Source organism: Alexandromys fortis, unplaced genomic scaffold (genome assembly GCF_014885135.2).
Source record: "Alexandromys fortis isolate MF-2015 unplaced genomic scaffold, M_Fortis_MF-2015_v1.1 scaffold_36, whole genome shotgun sequence".
NCBI lineage: Eukaryota > Metazoa > Chordata > Mammalia > Rodentia > Cricetidae > Alexandromys > Alexandromys fortis.
The window spans coordinates 9,795,460-9,808,951 of NW_026067915.1; the positions used below are offsets into that span (position 1 = coordinate 9,795,460).

The following is a 13,492-nucleotide window of genomic DNA, read 5'->3' on the forward strand; positions in this document are numbered from 1 at the left end:
AGCTGAGCCCTTTTCTGGGAGGGTCATACAACCGTACAGTGCCCTGAGTCCCAGGGTCACAGGACCTTTACAGTGGGCTGAGTCCAAATTGTGCTGTTAAAGGCTTTGACACAGTCCAGGGAGGGATTGGGACTCAGAAGAGGTCAAATGGCCTCGGGACAGTGGATCAAGACGGGGGAACATGACAATTACGGGATTGCTCTTGGGGCCTGGGGAGAATGCACAGAACAGCACTTGGGTATTGGCATCATTGGGAAGTTAGTGAGGTTTTTAACCTATTTCCTGAGGTTGAACAGAACCCACAGGCCCCGTGCTTTGGTGTCCTTTGAGGCAGCCCATGCGCTGTGGGGCTGAATGTGCCATGTTGTGTTTCAGTTTGCCAAGCACCTGGCTGAGTTCATCAGTGACCAGAACATCAAGGACCTGAAGGTCTGGACGAGCCAGATGAAGAGGACGATCCAGACAGCGGAGGCGCTGAGTGTGCCTTATGAGCAGTGGAAGGTCCTCAACGAGATCGACGCGGTAATTACTGTCCTTTCCTCCCCTGCCTGTCCTCTGAGTCAGGGAAAACCTTAATCTGTGCTTAGTGTGATCTGGAGAATAATCTCGATAGTCATACTTCTGGGGTTCAAAAAATTATTAGTTTATTTTCTGTTTGTATGTCTGCAAGTTGGTGCCAGTTGCTCTCCTGGAGGTCAGAGGACAGCCGACAGGGACTGGTTATTTTTTCCTACCTATGTAGGGCCTTCCTGGCAAGCGCCTTTACCTGCTGAGCCACCTCACTGGTCCTACTTTCAGTTTTAAAGGAAAAAGTTTCCTAAATGTATAACAAGCCAGAAGTCAAAGGATAAATAGTAAGTGGCCGACAGATTGAGGCTCAGCGCTTAGTGTCATTGTCACATAGCCCGCTTCCGCACGGGAAGTGGCTCAGCACACTCAGCTTACCTTGGTCTTCTGACTACACCATCTCTTTTTCTACTGAGCTATTTTAAAGCAAATTCAAGCATAATATTTCATTTCTGTTTTATTGCTGGAAATAAATTAATGACTCCTTGTTCCCACTAACGGAATCATGTCTTCATTAGGAAAACTTTAAAGAATAGTCATTAGCACCAGGCACGATGGCTCCCACCTGTAAACTTGTGACTTGTGGCACTGAGACAGGAGGATGTAATGTGCTTCAGACCAGCCTGGGCTGTAGAGAGAGAACTGTTTCAAACTACAAAACCAATTTAAAGCCGGGCAGTGGTGGTGCACGCCTTTAAACCCAGCACTAAGGGGAGCAGAGGCAGGTGGATCTCTGTGAGTTCCAGGACCTGTCTTGGTAAAACAGACAATAAAAAAAAGAAAAAGAAAAGGAAGGAAAGAAAAAAGAAAGAAAAGTTAGGAGTAGAGGAGGCCAGAGATGGGGGGGGGTAGGGTTTTCCTGAATCTGACAGGTAGAGTACAGAAACCTGAATTATCTGATACTAGAATAGGAATTTGATGGATTTCCCATCTTTTCTGAGCCTAGGGAGGGCTCTGTATTCTTTTGTGCATTTTTAAAGATTTTTTTATTTTTGCGTGTGTGTGTGTGTGTGTGTGTGTGTGTGTGTGTGAGTGAGTGAATGCTGTGTGGTTGTCCATGGAGGCCCGAAGAGAGCCTTCCAGAGGAATCTCACACAAGCTACTTGAGGCACAGATTTATGACTCATTGCTGCTGTGGTTCCCAGTCTGGCAGGTGTGGCCGGGTTCTTTGCGATTACAGCATAAGCTGGGAAGCGTCTCTGCAGAGACTTGGGGTCTCCTTCAAGCCCGCATGCTTGTTACCTCTATTCATCTCCTCTGCTACAGGGTGAGGGCCTACTATCTTAGCTGCGGCTTGCCAGTAGCTAAGTCATACAGGCCAACCATAGTTCCTTGCTATGTGGACCTCTTAGAATTTGGCAACTCATTTCTTCAGTCAGTAAGAAGGAGCCTGTCTCTTTAGTCAATAAACTGGAATCTTACAATACAGTGTGACCATGTGGTTGACGGCTTGTTCCCTCTGCCACACTCTTTTGGCTTAGAAGCAGGTCTCGGACCCTGCTCCTGCTCACAAGGCTCTCAGAGAAGAGGCCTGACTCACTCATGGTGTGTGTGTGTGTGTGTGTGTGTATCACGGCAGGGTTCCGCAGCCAGCCTTTACTGTGTCTGCCTTCTCACTTTCTGTTCCTTTCGCCCTCCCGAGAGTCAGGCCACCATTTTCTTCAGTCATCCCATTGGATAGGCGGTGGGGAAGGAAGCAGTTACTTTAGCTGAAAGACACTCGCTGTGCTGTTACAAGTCACGGCTAGGAGGAACGGGCAAGGTGCCATTTTACTGTTGTCTCTGATGCTCTATGTGACTGAAATTTTCACATGAAAAGTGTGTATGTATAATGCATCAGTTTCAGTAATCTATAATTATACCCTTCAAATTCTCTGCAACCTTAGGGGTTTTTTTTTGTGTGTGTGTGTGAACTTGGTCGTCATAGACTAATAGTTCAGTGTTGTTAGACTATAATTATGATTCTGTTCGTTTTTCTCACATTTCTTTTTTGCTCTTTATATTTTCCTGTTTGCTGTGCATATTTTGATTTTTCTAATATAAGATAGTTTGTCATAACTTGTGGGTTGGGATAGCTGCGTTAGTAGAATGCTTACCTAGTGTGCAGGAAGCCCTGGAGGAATCTGCAGCTGTGCATCAACTGGTCTGGTGGCATGCAGCTGTAATTCCTGCACTTGGGAGGCAGAGGCCGGAGGGACAGAAGTTCAAGGTCAGCCTTGGCTACAGTTTGAGGCCATCTGGGGCTACACGAGACCCTGGACTAAAAAGAAAAACTTAAGTGATCTGAATTTGTGGTCCACAAAAAGAAACAGATTCTCATTCCTGCTTGTTCTTGGAGTTTTAGGGCAAAAGCTCTGGCTCTGGGAGCCTCTCCACCCAGTCCAGTATGACAATCAGAGACATGGCCAATGGCAGAAAGGGGATGCAGTCCGTGTGACCTCTGTTGACATGGACGGATGCAGTGGTCACTGATCCCTCGGTCCATCTTCACAGACTGAGAGGAAGTCTGAGATTCTGTATAAAGGGGAAATAAACGAGAGAAAAGGGTTTGGGGTTTGCACAGCTGCCAGAACAGGAAGTCTTGGTTGGTCAAGCCAGTGGTCTGGTCACTGACTGCTCTCTAGTTCTGAAAGTGGCTCAGGAGAAGCAGTGACCACCACTTGAGAACAGTCTACTTCTTAAGAGATGATTGTTGCAGCCGCGCGGGGTGCAGCCTCACCAGCACAGGGGCTGACCTCCTACAGTCAGGACCATTGCTGTCACCATCCAGAGGAGGGCAGGAGGAAACAGCAGCCTGTGAGATAGGGTGGCCCAGGCCCCTAGCCTGGGAGTGACCCGCTCACTTCCTGTGGTCTCATCCCTCATGGCTTGGTAGGTGTAGTCCAGAATGGTCTCCCTGTGGTAAGAGCAAGGGAGAGGGACAAGGAATCTGGAGGCACACATGAGATGGCCCAGTTGGCATCACCCGCCCTCCCACCCCGAGATAAGATTTCTCTGGATAGCCCTGCCTGTCCTGTAACTCTCTGTGTAGATCAGGCTGGACTCAAACTTAAGAGATTCACCTGCCTCAGTTTCCCAAGTGCTGGGATTAAAGATGTGCACCGCTACACTCGGCCCAGCATCTCCTTTAAAGTTTTTGTTTTTAAATTTTATTTATTTAACGTACATTAGGGTCTTGCCTGTATGTATGGCTGTATGAGTATGTCATATCCCCTGGAACTGGAGTTACAGATGGCTGTGTGCTGCCATGTAGGTGCTGGGGATTGAATCTGAGTCCTTTGGAAGAACGGCTAGTGCTCTTAACCTCGGAGCCACCTCTCTTGTCTGTTTTTAAATTTTAAATGTATTTGTGTATTTTTCCTTGGGGGGTCTGTGACATATGCCACAGCACATGTTGAGGTCAGAGGACAACTTGCTGGAGTCGGTTCTCTCCTCCCACCATGTGGGTCCTGGGGACTGAGCTTCTGTCACTAGACTGGGTGGCAAGTGCCTTTATCTACTGAGTCATCTTGTCAGCCCCTAGCACCTCTTTAAGGCTGCTGTTTCAGCTGAGTGTGGTGATGCACATCTTTAATCCTAGCACTTGGGAGGCCTCAAACTCAGAGATCTGCCTGACTTCTGCCTCTGCCTCTGCCTTCTGAGTGCTGGAGTTAAAGGCATGTGCTACCACCGCCTGGCTTGTTTTATTTTTTAATCTTCTGCGCATGAGCTCAGTGTGTGTGTGCACGCGTATGGAGTATATGCATGTTTGTGTGCACATAGGCACCCGAGGCTAGAGGAGGAAGTTGGGTATCCTGCTCCATCACCCTCTGCCTTCTCCCCTTGAGACAGTATTTCGCTGAATTAGCTGGCAGCCAGCATGCCCAGTGACCCTCCGGTCTCTGCCCCACAGTACTGGGATTGCAGATGTATGTGGCCTTGCCTAGCTTTTATATGGGTGCTGAGGACTCGAACTCAGGCCTCCCTGCATGTGCAGCAAGTGCTCTTACCCACTGACCATCTGCCTGTGCCCGGGTTGGTCTGTTTGAGGGTGTGGCGAGGTTTCTGCTGTTTCTCTCTGAGCTTTTGTGTGGGTAGTCTCTATTGCTGTTTGTGTTTTTAAGTTCAGTTTCACTTCTGCTTTTTCTTTCTGGTGTGGAAAGCCTGTGATTATTGCTTTGTGGCTGGAGTCCTCAGAGGGATGGTTCCCCCCTTGTCACCCCAGGCTTCTGGTGACTCCTTTGTGGCTGGAGCCCTCAGAGGGATGGTTCCCCCCTTGTCATCCCAGGCTTCTGGTGACTCCTTTGCTGCTGGCCTCCTTTGCCCAGCCTTAGGCCCATCTCATCGTCCTTTGAATCACCTCTGCACAGTGGCAGGCTTCAGGTCCCTGGGCTCAGTGATGTAGGTCTGTTTGTTCCTCTTGCAGGAAAGTTGCTGCATTCAGTCCATCGCAGAAGTGCACATAGGATGGCCTTTCTCCAGACTGACAGGCAGGCAGGGGGCAGCAGTGAGCCCTTTATCTCAGAGGGTGCCCTTTGAAGCTCTAGGGATTAGAATTTTTCTCGTTTTCTCTTTTCTTTCTCTTCTCTGTTATGCTCCTGTAGTTCAGGAAGTGCCCCTGAGCGCTGAGCCGCCGCAGTCTGGGCTCACCTACTTTCTCTCAGGCTTGCAGTCGTTTGGCTCATTCTTTAAAACAAACAAAAAAATCTGAAATGCTTTTCTATATGCCTTGTACTTTGTTTTCTCAACTTTTTTGTATGTGTAGTCTGCATTCATGTGTGTTTGCATGTTTGCATGTGCTTGGGGAGGTCAGAGGTTGACACTGAGTGTTTTCTCAGCTAGTCTCCACCTTATATTTTGAGGCAGAGTCTCTCATTGAACCCAAAGCTTGCCAGCTTGGCTAGTCTAACCAGCTGGCTTGTTCTAGGGCTCCTCCTGTGTCCGGCTCCCATATTCTGGGATTATAGGCAGGCCATGTGCCTGCTTGACATTAAGTTGGTTCTGGGGGGTCTCAGCTCCAGTCCCCATTCCTGACCAGCAGGTGCTTTACTCACTGAGCCGACACGTTATGTGTTTTTCTTTACACATGTGTGTGTACGTGTGCACCTGCTTGATTGCACGTGTACCCTGTTCAGGTGTAGATGCCCACAGAGGCCAGAAGGGGGCTCCATTGCTAGACTAGTGCGGCCAGGTTCTCTGCCTCTTCAGAACAGATCATCTTGTCCCCAGTCTTTCATGACTGGCTTGATTCCTTCTGGGGCTTCACAGAAACACCCCAACATCCATATTTCTCTCTCTTTTCCTGGTGAAGCAGGTTCTTGCTGTCTCTCAGGCTCAGGCTGTCCTGGGATCTCAGGATCCTCCTTCTTCAGCCTCCTGAATATGAGATTGCAAGAAGTGTTTGCTGCCATGATGGGCTAAACTCACATTTACATCAACAGCCTGGTTATGGTGATGCTAATAACAGAGGCACAGGCTCACAAATGTGTGTGTGCGCGCACGCATACGTGCACATGTGCACATTTGTGTGCACATGTGTCTGTGTTTCTGGGTGTTGTGCACATGTGCTTATGGGTGCATATGAGCCCAGAGGTCAGTGCCAACACCACGTGTTCTTCAGGCACTCTTCATCTGATCTCTCTCTCTCTCTCTCTCTCTCTCTCTCTCTCTCTCTCTCTCTCTCTCTCGTTTTGTTTTCTGAGACAGGGTGTCTATGTGAAACAATCCTGGCTGTCCTGGAACTCACTCTGTAGACCAGGCTGGCCTCTAACTCACAGAGATCCGCCTGCCTTTGCCTCCCAAGTGCTAGGACGTTTTTGAGACAGGGTCTCTCACTGGACCTGGTGCTCCAAGGCTTCTTCTCCTGCCTCTGCCTGCCCAGTGCTGGGACGACAAATGCGTGTGACCACATTAGCTTTTTACATGTGTTGGGGATACAAACTCAGATTCTCAAGAGTCAGCACGGGCTTTCCTGACTGAGCCATCTTCCCAGACTGACCAGGGCTTTGTTTACGGGGCCTTCTTCCCTCTAAGCCTTCCCACAATGCCCTTTAACATTTACATTGTTACCAACAGGTGCTTGAAGTCAACCTAAAACATTCTTCCTGCCTCAGTAACCACTTCCACATTCTTAGGGTCTTATTACAACAGAGCTTCACTTCCTGGTATCAGAACGTCTCAGTTCTTAGGGCCCCATAGCGATGGCTCACTCTGGTGGATGTACTTCACGAAATGCTTGAGGCTTCACTGCCTCTGGGCCTTAAATACCTTTTCGGTACTTTCCATCACCTGTCTTGTCTACTGGTGGCTGACTGTGTTTTATTTAATTTGTGTGGGTGTGTGGCACCCTCAGAGACCCGAAGAGGACATTGGGTCCTCTGGAGCTTAAGTTACAGGTGACTGTGATCCACCCAACATGGTTTCTGGGAGCTGAACTTGGGCCCTCTGGAAAAGCAGCAAACGTTCTTAACCGTTGAGCAGTCTCTGTAGCTCCTTTGTTATGGTTTTAATTGTGTGTATGTTGTGTGTGTGTGTGTGTGTGTGTGTGTGTGAGAGAGAGAGAGAGAGAGAGAGAGAGAGAGAGAGAGAGAGAGAGAGAGAGAGAGAGNGAGAGAGAGAGAGAGAGAGAGAGAGAGAGAGAGAGAGAGAGAGAGAGAGAGAGAGTGCATTGTGGTTTCAATTGTGTGTGAGTGTGTGTGTGTGTGTGAATGTGCAGTGGAGTCCCGGTGCCTGTACAGGCCTGAGGATGAGATCTCCTAGAACTGGAGTTACAGGCAGTCATGAGGTGCCTGCAGTGAGTGCTGGAACTGAACCCAGATCCTCTGCAAGAGCAGGGTGATCTCTCAACTGCTGAGCCTCCTCTCTGCCCCAGGTTGTTTTTTGAGACAGAGTTTCCAGTAGGTTAGGCTGACCTCAGCTTTGACCTTCAGCTCCCTGTATGCTTGATTCACCTCCTGGTGTGCTCAGCTTGGCTTGTTTTGACATTTGTATAAGGTCTTGTACGATTGTGTTCTCTCTCTGTTTTTCTCTTGTTCACTGTGGCCTGGTCTCTCCCTCAGGGACACAAATGAGTTTTTGTTATTACGGTTCCCACAGCAGTTCCTACTCATACTTAGCACTTCCTTAATAGACAAGAATTAAGGACCAGCACGATGCTGGTGGGAGGAGAAGGGCACTCGCTGACAAGCCTGAGAACTGGGTTCTGTTCCTGTGGGGGGCAACTCCTGCAGGTTGTCCTCTGACCTCCACAACCATGCCCTATCATGAGCACATAGGCACATACAACAAACAAGCAAACAAATAAATAAATGCAATAAAAAGATTTTAAGCCAGTGTAGTGGCACATGACTTTAATCCCAGCACTCGGGAGGCAGAGGCAGGCAGATCTCTGTTGTAGAATATTATTTTAAGGTGTGTTACTTTTGTTTATGTTGCAGTTGTTTAACTCTGTGAAGCTGGGATACTTTGTCTAAAACACCTGGTGGTCTAATAAATAGAAAGCTGATTAGCTAATGGCGAGGCAGCAGAATGGACAGGTGGGGCAGGGGGGCAGAGAGAACAAATCGGAGAAATCTGGGCAGAGGAGAAGGAACAGGAACAAGGAGAGAAGGATGCCAGGGGCCGGCCACACACCAGCCGTGGTGTGAGAGTCAAATATACACAAGAAGTAAGAAAAGGAAAAGGCTCAGAGGAGGAAGGTAGATGGGATAGTTTAAGAAAAGCAGCAAGAAACAAGCCAAGCTAAGGCCGGGCATTTATAAGTAATCATAAGTTTTTGTGTGGGGGGGAGCTGGATGGCTGGCCTCCCAAAAAGCCAGAAGAATAAAAACCAACAACAGGTCTCTGAGTTTGAGGCCAGCCTGGTTTACAGGACAGTCAGGGCTGTATATAGAGAACCTGTCTCAAAGACCAAAAAACAGACAAAAAAAAAATTAAAGACTAAGGAAAAGACCCACATTTGTGCTAAGTCCTGTATCATTCCCTGGATAGTTGTGTGAGGGAGAGGTAAGGATGATTCTGACAGCTTCCTACAGCTTGGCTACCAGCACACTCAATGTCCCGAGAAGGTCTGCTTTTCCACAGTGTAAGCTTTGTGCTTAGAGTGGCCCCTTGGCCCAGGAAATGCTGGTCTCCTCCGTCTGCCCCTCCAATCCCAGGGTGGTCTTTTCAGCCTGGCATGGGTGGTGTGATGGCTGCTGTGTCTTCCTAGGGTGTCTGTGAGGAGATGACCTACGAAGAGATCCAGGGTCACTATCCACTGGAGTTTGCCCTGCGGGATCAGGACAAGTACCGCTACCGGTACCCCAAGGGTGAGGTAGGTGGGGCCTGGGGTCTTAGTTGCAGTTCCTGCTGCCGGCCTGGCAGTGCTGTTTGTGGCCAGAGCTCAGAGGCTTGACCTTAGGGCCTGCAGCCAGGTGTGGGTTTCTTCTCCATCAAGTTCCCAGCTCTGCCTCCCAGACCTTTGTTCTTCCTCCGGCCATGGGAGGCCTATGCTACAGAGAGCAGGGATTAGCCATGCTGGGTGCCTCTCTGTCTTTTCTTCCTTTCTAAGGGTGCAGACCTGGCAAGGGCAGAGGCTGAGCTCAGTGTCCCCGGCTCTGTTAGATTTGGCTTTTCTGGGAATTCTAGATTAGCCATGGTCTCCTGGGACGCCCCGGCCAGCTCCTTTTTCAGGGAACTGTCAGCCTTTCCCAGAGTGCGCTCAGTGGCCAGGCCTCACTCCAAGGTTTTCCACCCTTCTCTCTGCCCTGGACCTTTGGCCTTTCTTTTTTCTTTTTAAAGATTTGTTTATTTATTATGTATACAACATTCTGCCTCAATTTATGCCTGCACACCAGAGGAGGGCGCCAGATCTCAGTACAGATGGTTGTGAGCCACCATGTGGTTGCTGGGAATTGAACTCAGGACCTCTGAAAGAGCAGCCAGTGCTCTTAACCTCTGAGCCATCTCTCCAGCCCCCCCCCTCCCCTTTGGCCTTTCTTTAGACGCCTGGCACAAGGTGATCCTATCCTTCCCAGGGCACCACGTGCCAACCCTACCCTGCCTCCAGATCCATGGAGATCTTCTCCAAAGAGATTGGCCAAGGTGACCACACTGTCAACTTCCCTCAGAGAATCCCTGGTCACTCCAGGCCCCAGGTCAGAAAGTAAGAATCACTTTGTCTGAAGAGTCTCCTGTTCAAGGAGGTGCCCCAGGATGGTGACTAAATATGGCCCTGCGACACATGTGTGTCTCATGTAGCTCTGGGTGACATGAATAATTCTCACCTTGTCCTGTGAGGCAGAGTTCAAGTTCAGAGCCATCCCAGATCGGGAGGGGGGAAAGGGAACCAGTGCAGTCAGCTGTCTGCCTTGCAAACACGAGGACTTAAGCTCGATCCCCAGAGTCCAGGTAAAAAACAAAACCAAACTACCCAGTGTAGCATGGATACCTGTAATCCCGGGAACTGAGGAGGTGGAGGCAAGTCGATCCTTGCCACTTGCTAACTAGGAAGCCTCCCCTACTCTGCTCCAGGCCAGTGAGAGACCCTGTCTCAAAAAATAAGGTAGACAGTACCTTAAATAATAAATAAAAATAAATGACATCCGAGGCTGACTTCAAAGCCTCCACATGCATACATATAATCATTGAACATATATCCTTCCACACACACATAAAGAATAAAAAAGAGAAGCAAAACAGGATTGTGCCAAAACTGCTGGAGGTCGGCACAGGTCAGGCGTTGGTGCCACTGCCCAGGCACAGTATGGGCAGACTCTGCTGGGGGTTTATTTTGAAAAATGGATAACTGTAGAGACGGACCTGCCCCTACCCCCATACCTAATTCTTGGGTTAAAATGGAGCTAGGGTTGCCCCAGGGGCCAGCAGAGACACAAGGTCTGCATTACAGCAACAGTGGGGGAGGGGACAGGTAAGCAGACAACCACAAGGTTGTTTCTGGGGACTACAGGTTCCTGACAATTGTCATACTCCAGGAAGTCCATCGCCCTCCTCAAGTGCTGTGGACTAGAGGAAGGGAGGGCCTTTCCGCCAGTCACAGCTTCCCGTATTGAATCCTGTAGTGAAGGCTGCAGAGGCCCCATGGATGGCATGAGGTAGCTGTGTAAATTGAGGACTACTCCAAGGTATGGTTAAAAGGAAAAGTTCTTATCATAACTATGAGGGAGAGAACAGCCAGAGGCATCTGGAAGAGTCCAGAGCAGAGAGAAAGTTGTAGACTTAACATGTCCAGCAGACTAGACCTGGCCATGAGAGGAGAATGGGGGAAGGAGGGACAGAGACAAGACCAAGAGAGACAGGCAAGAGAGGGAACCAAGAGAGCACATTCCCAAAATAGTGGGGTTACAGGGAATGAGAAACTGGGGGAGGGAAGCCTAGGAACTGGAGAAGTTTAGGGTAGGGGATGGGTAAGAAGAGCCATAGGGATTTTTAAGGAAGCCTGGAGACCAGCATTACTTCAGTATACTAATAGGCACCACAGACAGCCTTTTATCTTGAGTTTCTTTGGGACCTGATAGTAGCCTTTTGGGATATGTCTGAGGCCTAGCTTTCTTGGTCCTACCAGGACTCAGCCCCAGAAGAAGAAGGTGGCCCCCTTCCCAGATTGTCCCCAGTGCCTGTCCAGGTTAGGCATCTCACTAAAGCAGCCCTCCACGGGAAGCCGCCCACTCCATCCCCTCAGGATCTGGCTGGAGGGAGCTTAAACACAACCTCTAGCAGAGTGAGCAGCTCCAGGGGGCGGCAGGCGGCCCATTGCCTAGCACACCTGTCTTAGTAGGGTTTCTATTGCTGGGATGAAACCCAATGGCCAAAAGAAAGTCGGGGAGGAAAGGCTTTATTGGCTTACACCTCACATTAAAGTTCTTCACTGAAGGAAGTCAGGACAGAACTCAAACAGGGCAGGAACCTGGAGGCAGGAGCTGATGCAGAGGCTTGTGTGTGTGTGTGTGGGGGGGGGGTTGCTATTGACTTGCTTCCCATGGATTGCTCAGCCTGCTTGGGTGCTTGGGTGGGCCCGCCAGCTCAGCACCACCCTCAATGTGCTGTGCCCTTCCCATCAACCACTAGTTAAGAAAATGTCCTACAGCAGGATCTTTTTTTTTTTTTTAATATTTATTTATTATGTATACAATATTCTGTCTGTATGCCTGCAGGCCAGAAGAGGGCACCAGACTCCATTACAGATGGTTGTGAGCCACCATGTGGTTGCTGGGAATTGAACTCAGGACCTTTGGAAGAGCAGGCAATGCTCTTAACCTCTGAGCCATCTCTCCAGCCCCCCTACAGCAGGATCTTACAGAGGGATTTTCTCTATTGAGGTAACCTCCTGTCTTAGAGTTTCTCTTGCTGTGAAGAGAAACCATGACCACAACAACCCTCACAAAGAACAACATTTACCTGGGACTGGCTTACAGTTCAAAAGTTTAGTTCATTATGGCGGGAAGCATGGCAGCTCGCAGGTAGAGAGGCAGCTGAGAGTCTACATCTGGATCCACAGGCAGCTGGGAGAGAGGGTGACATTGGGCCTGACTTGAGCATTTGAAACCTCACAGCTCACTCCCAGTGACACACTTCCTCCTACAAGGTCACACCTACTCCAGCAATCCACAACTCCTTATAGTGCCAGTCCCTATGAGCCTGTGGGGGCCATTTTCGTTCAAACCACCGCACCTCCTTTCAGACAACTCTAGTTTATATGTGAAGTCCACGTAAGTCTAGTCAGAACAACTCCTGACTCCGTTCCTACCCCTGGAGCCGGGCCTGAAGGACACCTCTGCTGCCTTTGCAGTCCTATGAAGACTTGGTGCAGCGCCTGGAGCCTGTCATCATGGAACTGGAGAGACAGGAGAACGTGCTGGTCATCTGTCACCAGGCTGTGATGCGCTGCCTCCTGGCCTACTTCCTTGACAAGGCAGCTGGTGAGGGGCCTTGGCCGGGCTGGTGGGCTGTGGGCATGACATGGGGACATCGGGCATGTGTGGCATGTGAGCCCTGTCCTTCTTTGTCCACAGAAGAGCTGCCCTACCTCAAGTGCCCCTTGCACACAGTCCTGAAGCTCACACCCGTGGCCTACGGTAAGGGGGCGTCCCGTGTTGACCCTGACTGTCTGTAGGGTCTCTGCTTTCCCTGGGGCCTCTTTCATGCCGACTCCCCCACACTGCCTTTCCCAATTCCCTTTCTCCATTTTCTTCTGTCATCGCTCTGAGGCAGGTTTTTGCTCAGAAACTTCCTGTCTCAGTTCCTTCCTGCCCCGCCCCCACCAGCGCTGGCATTCTTTCTAATCACACACCTAATCTGCTTTTTAGTTTATAAAAAACTTTGTGTATTCAATTATGGTAGCTTGTGCTTGTAATCAGGGGGAAGATTGCCGAGAGTTTGAGGCTAGCCTTGGCTACAACAGTGAGTTCAAGGCCAGCCTGAGTTACAAAATGAGACCCTGTCTCAAACAAACATAAGTTCCTGTGACCATAGGAAGCCTCCTCAGTGATCTTTGATCTTTTCTTAGCCTTAGAATGTTCTGGATGCAGGACATTTGTGTCTCCCCCGCCTCTTACTGCACTGGCAGATGCTCAGGCCACAGTCTACTCTCCTGAGTCACACTTGTAGGGAATGAAGCTTCAGGGGAGCTGGGATTACTCCCCCTCCTGGGCTTACTGCACTGTCTGTGGCAGGATGGAGGGTGTTGCTGGTGTGGGGGCACCAAGAGTTAGGGACTCCATGTTGATCACAGACCTGTTGCTGTCCCAGCCACCCCCAGTCGCTGTGTAGGCAGCTTGGGCCCCCCCGTGTGGCACACATGGGCAGTCACACATGCATCCGCAGGAGTCTGACAAGTCCTCCTTGCCTCCTGGCGGGCCCTGGAGCTGTCTGGGGAAGGATGGACGGGGTAAAGCTGAGCTCTGTACACTCTGGCCTCCTCCTTGGTGTAGCTTTTGCCACTGTGGCT

At 49.8% G+C, this 13,492-nt stretch overlaps 1 protein-coding gene across 5 annotated transcripts in view; it reads left to right on the forward strand.

Annotated features, from left to right (window-relative positions):
- Positions 1 to 13,492, forward strand: part of Pfkfb4 (6-phosphofructo-2-kinase/fructose-2,6-biphosphatase 4) — a 37,316-nt gene that overhangs the window by 20,580 nt on the left and 3,244 nt on the right. For 4 of the 5 annotated variants that reach the window (XM_050139604.1, XM_050139603.1, XM_050139602.1 and 1 more), the window contains 4 exons: positions 376 to 522; positions 8,756 to 8,860; positions 12,335 to 12,464; positions 12,558 to 12,620. In XM_050139604.1, the coding sequence (XP_049995561.1) occupies positions 376 to 522; positions 8,756 to 8,860; positions 12,335 to 12,464; positions 12,558 to 12,620 (445 nt within the window). The remainder of the gene's footprint in view (positions 1 to 375; positions 523 to 8,755; positions 8,861 to 12,334; positions 12,465 to 12,557; positions 12,621 to 13,492) is intronic. The other variant, XM_050139606.1, reaches the window with a different exon arrangement.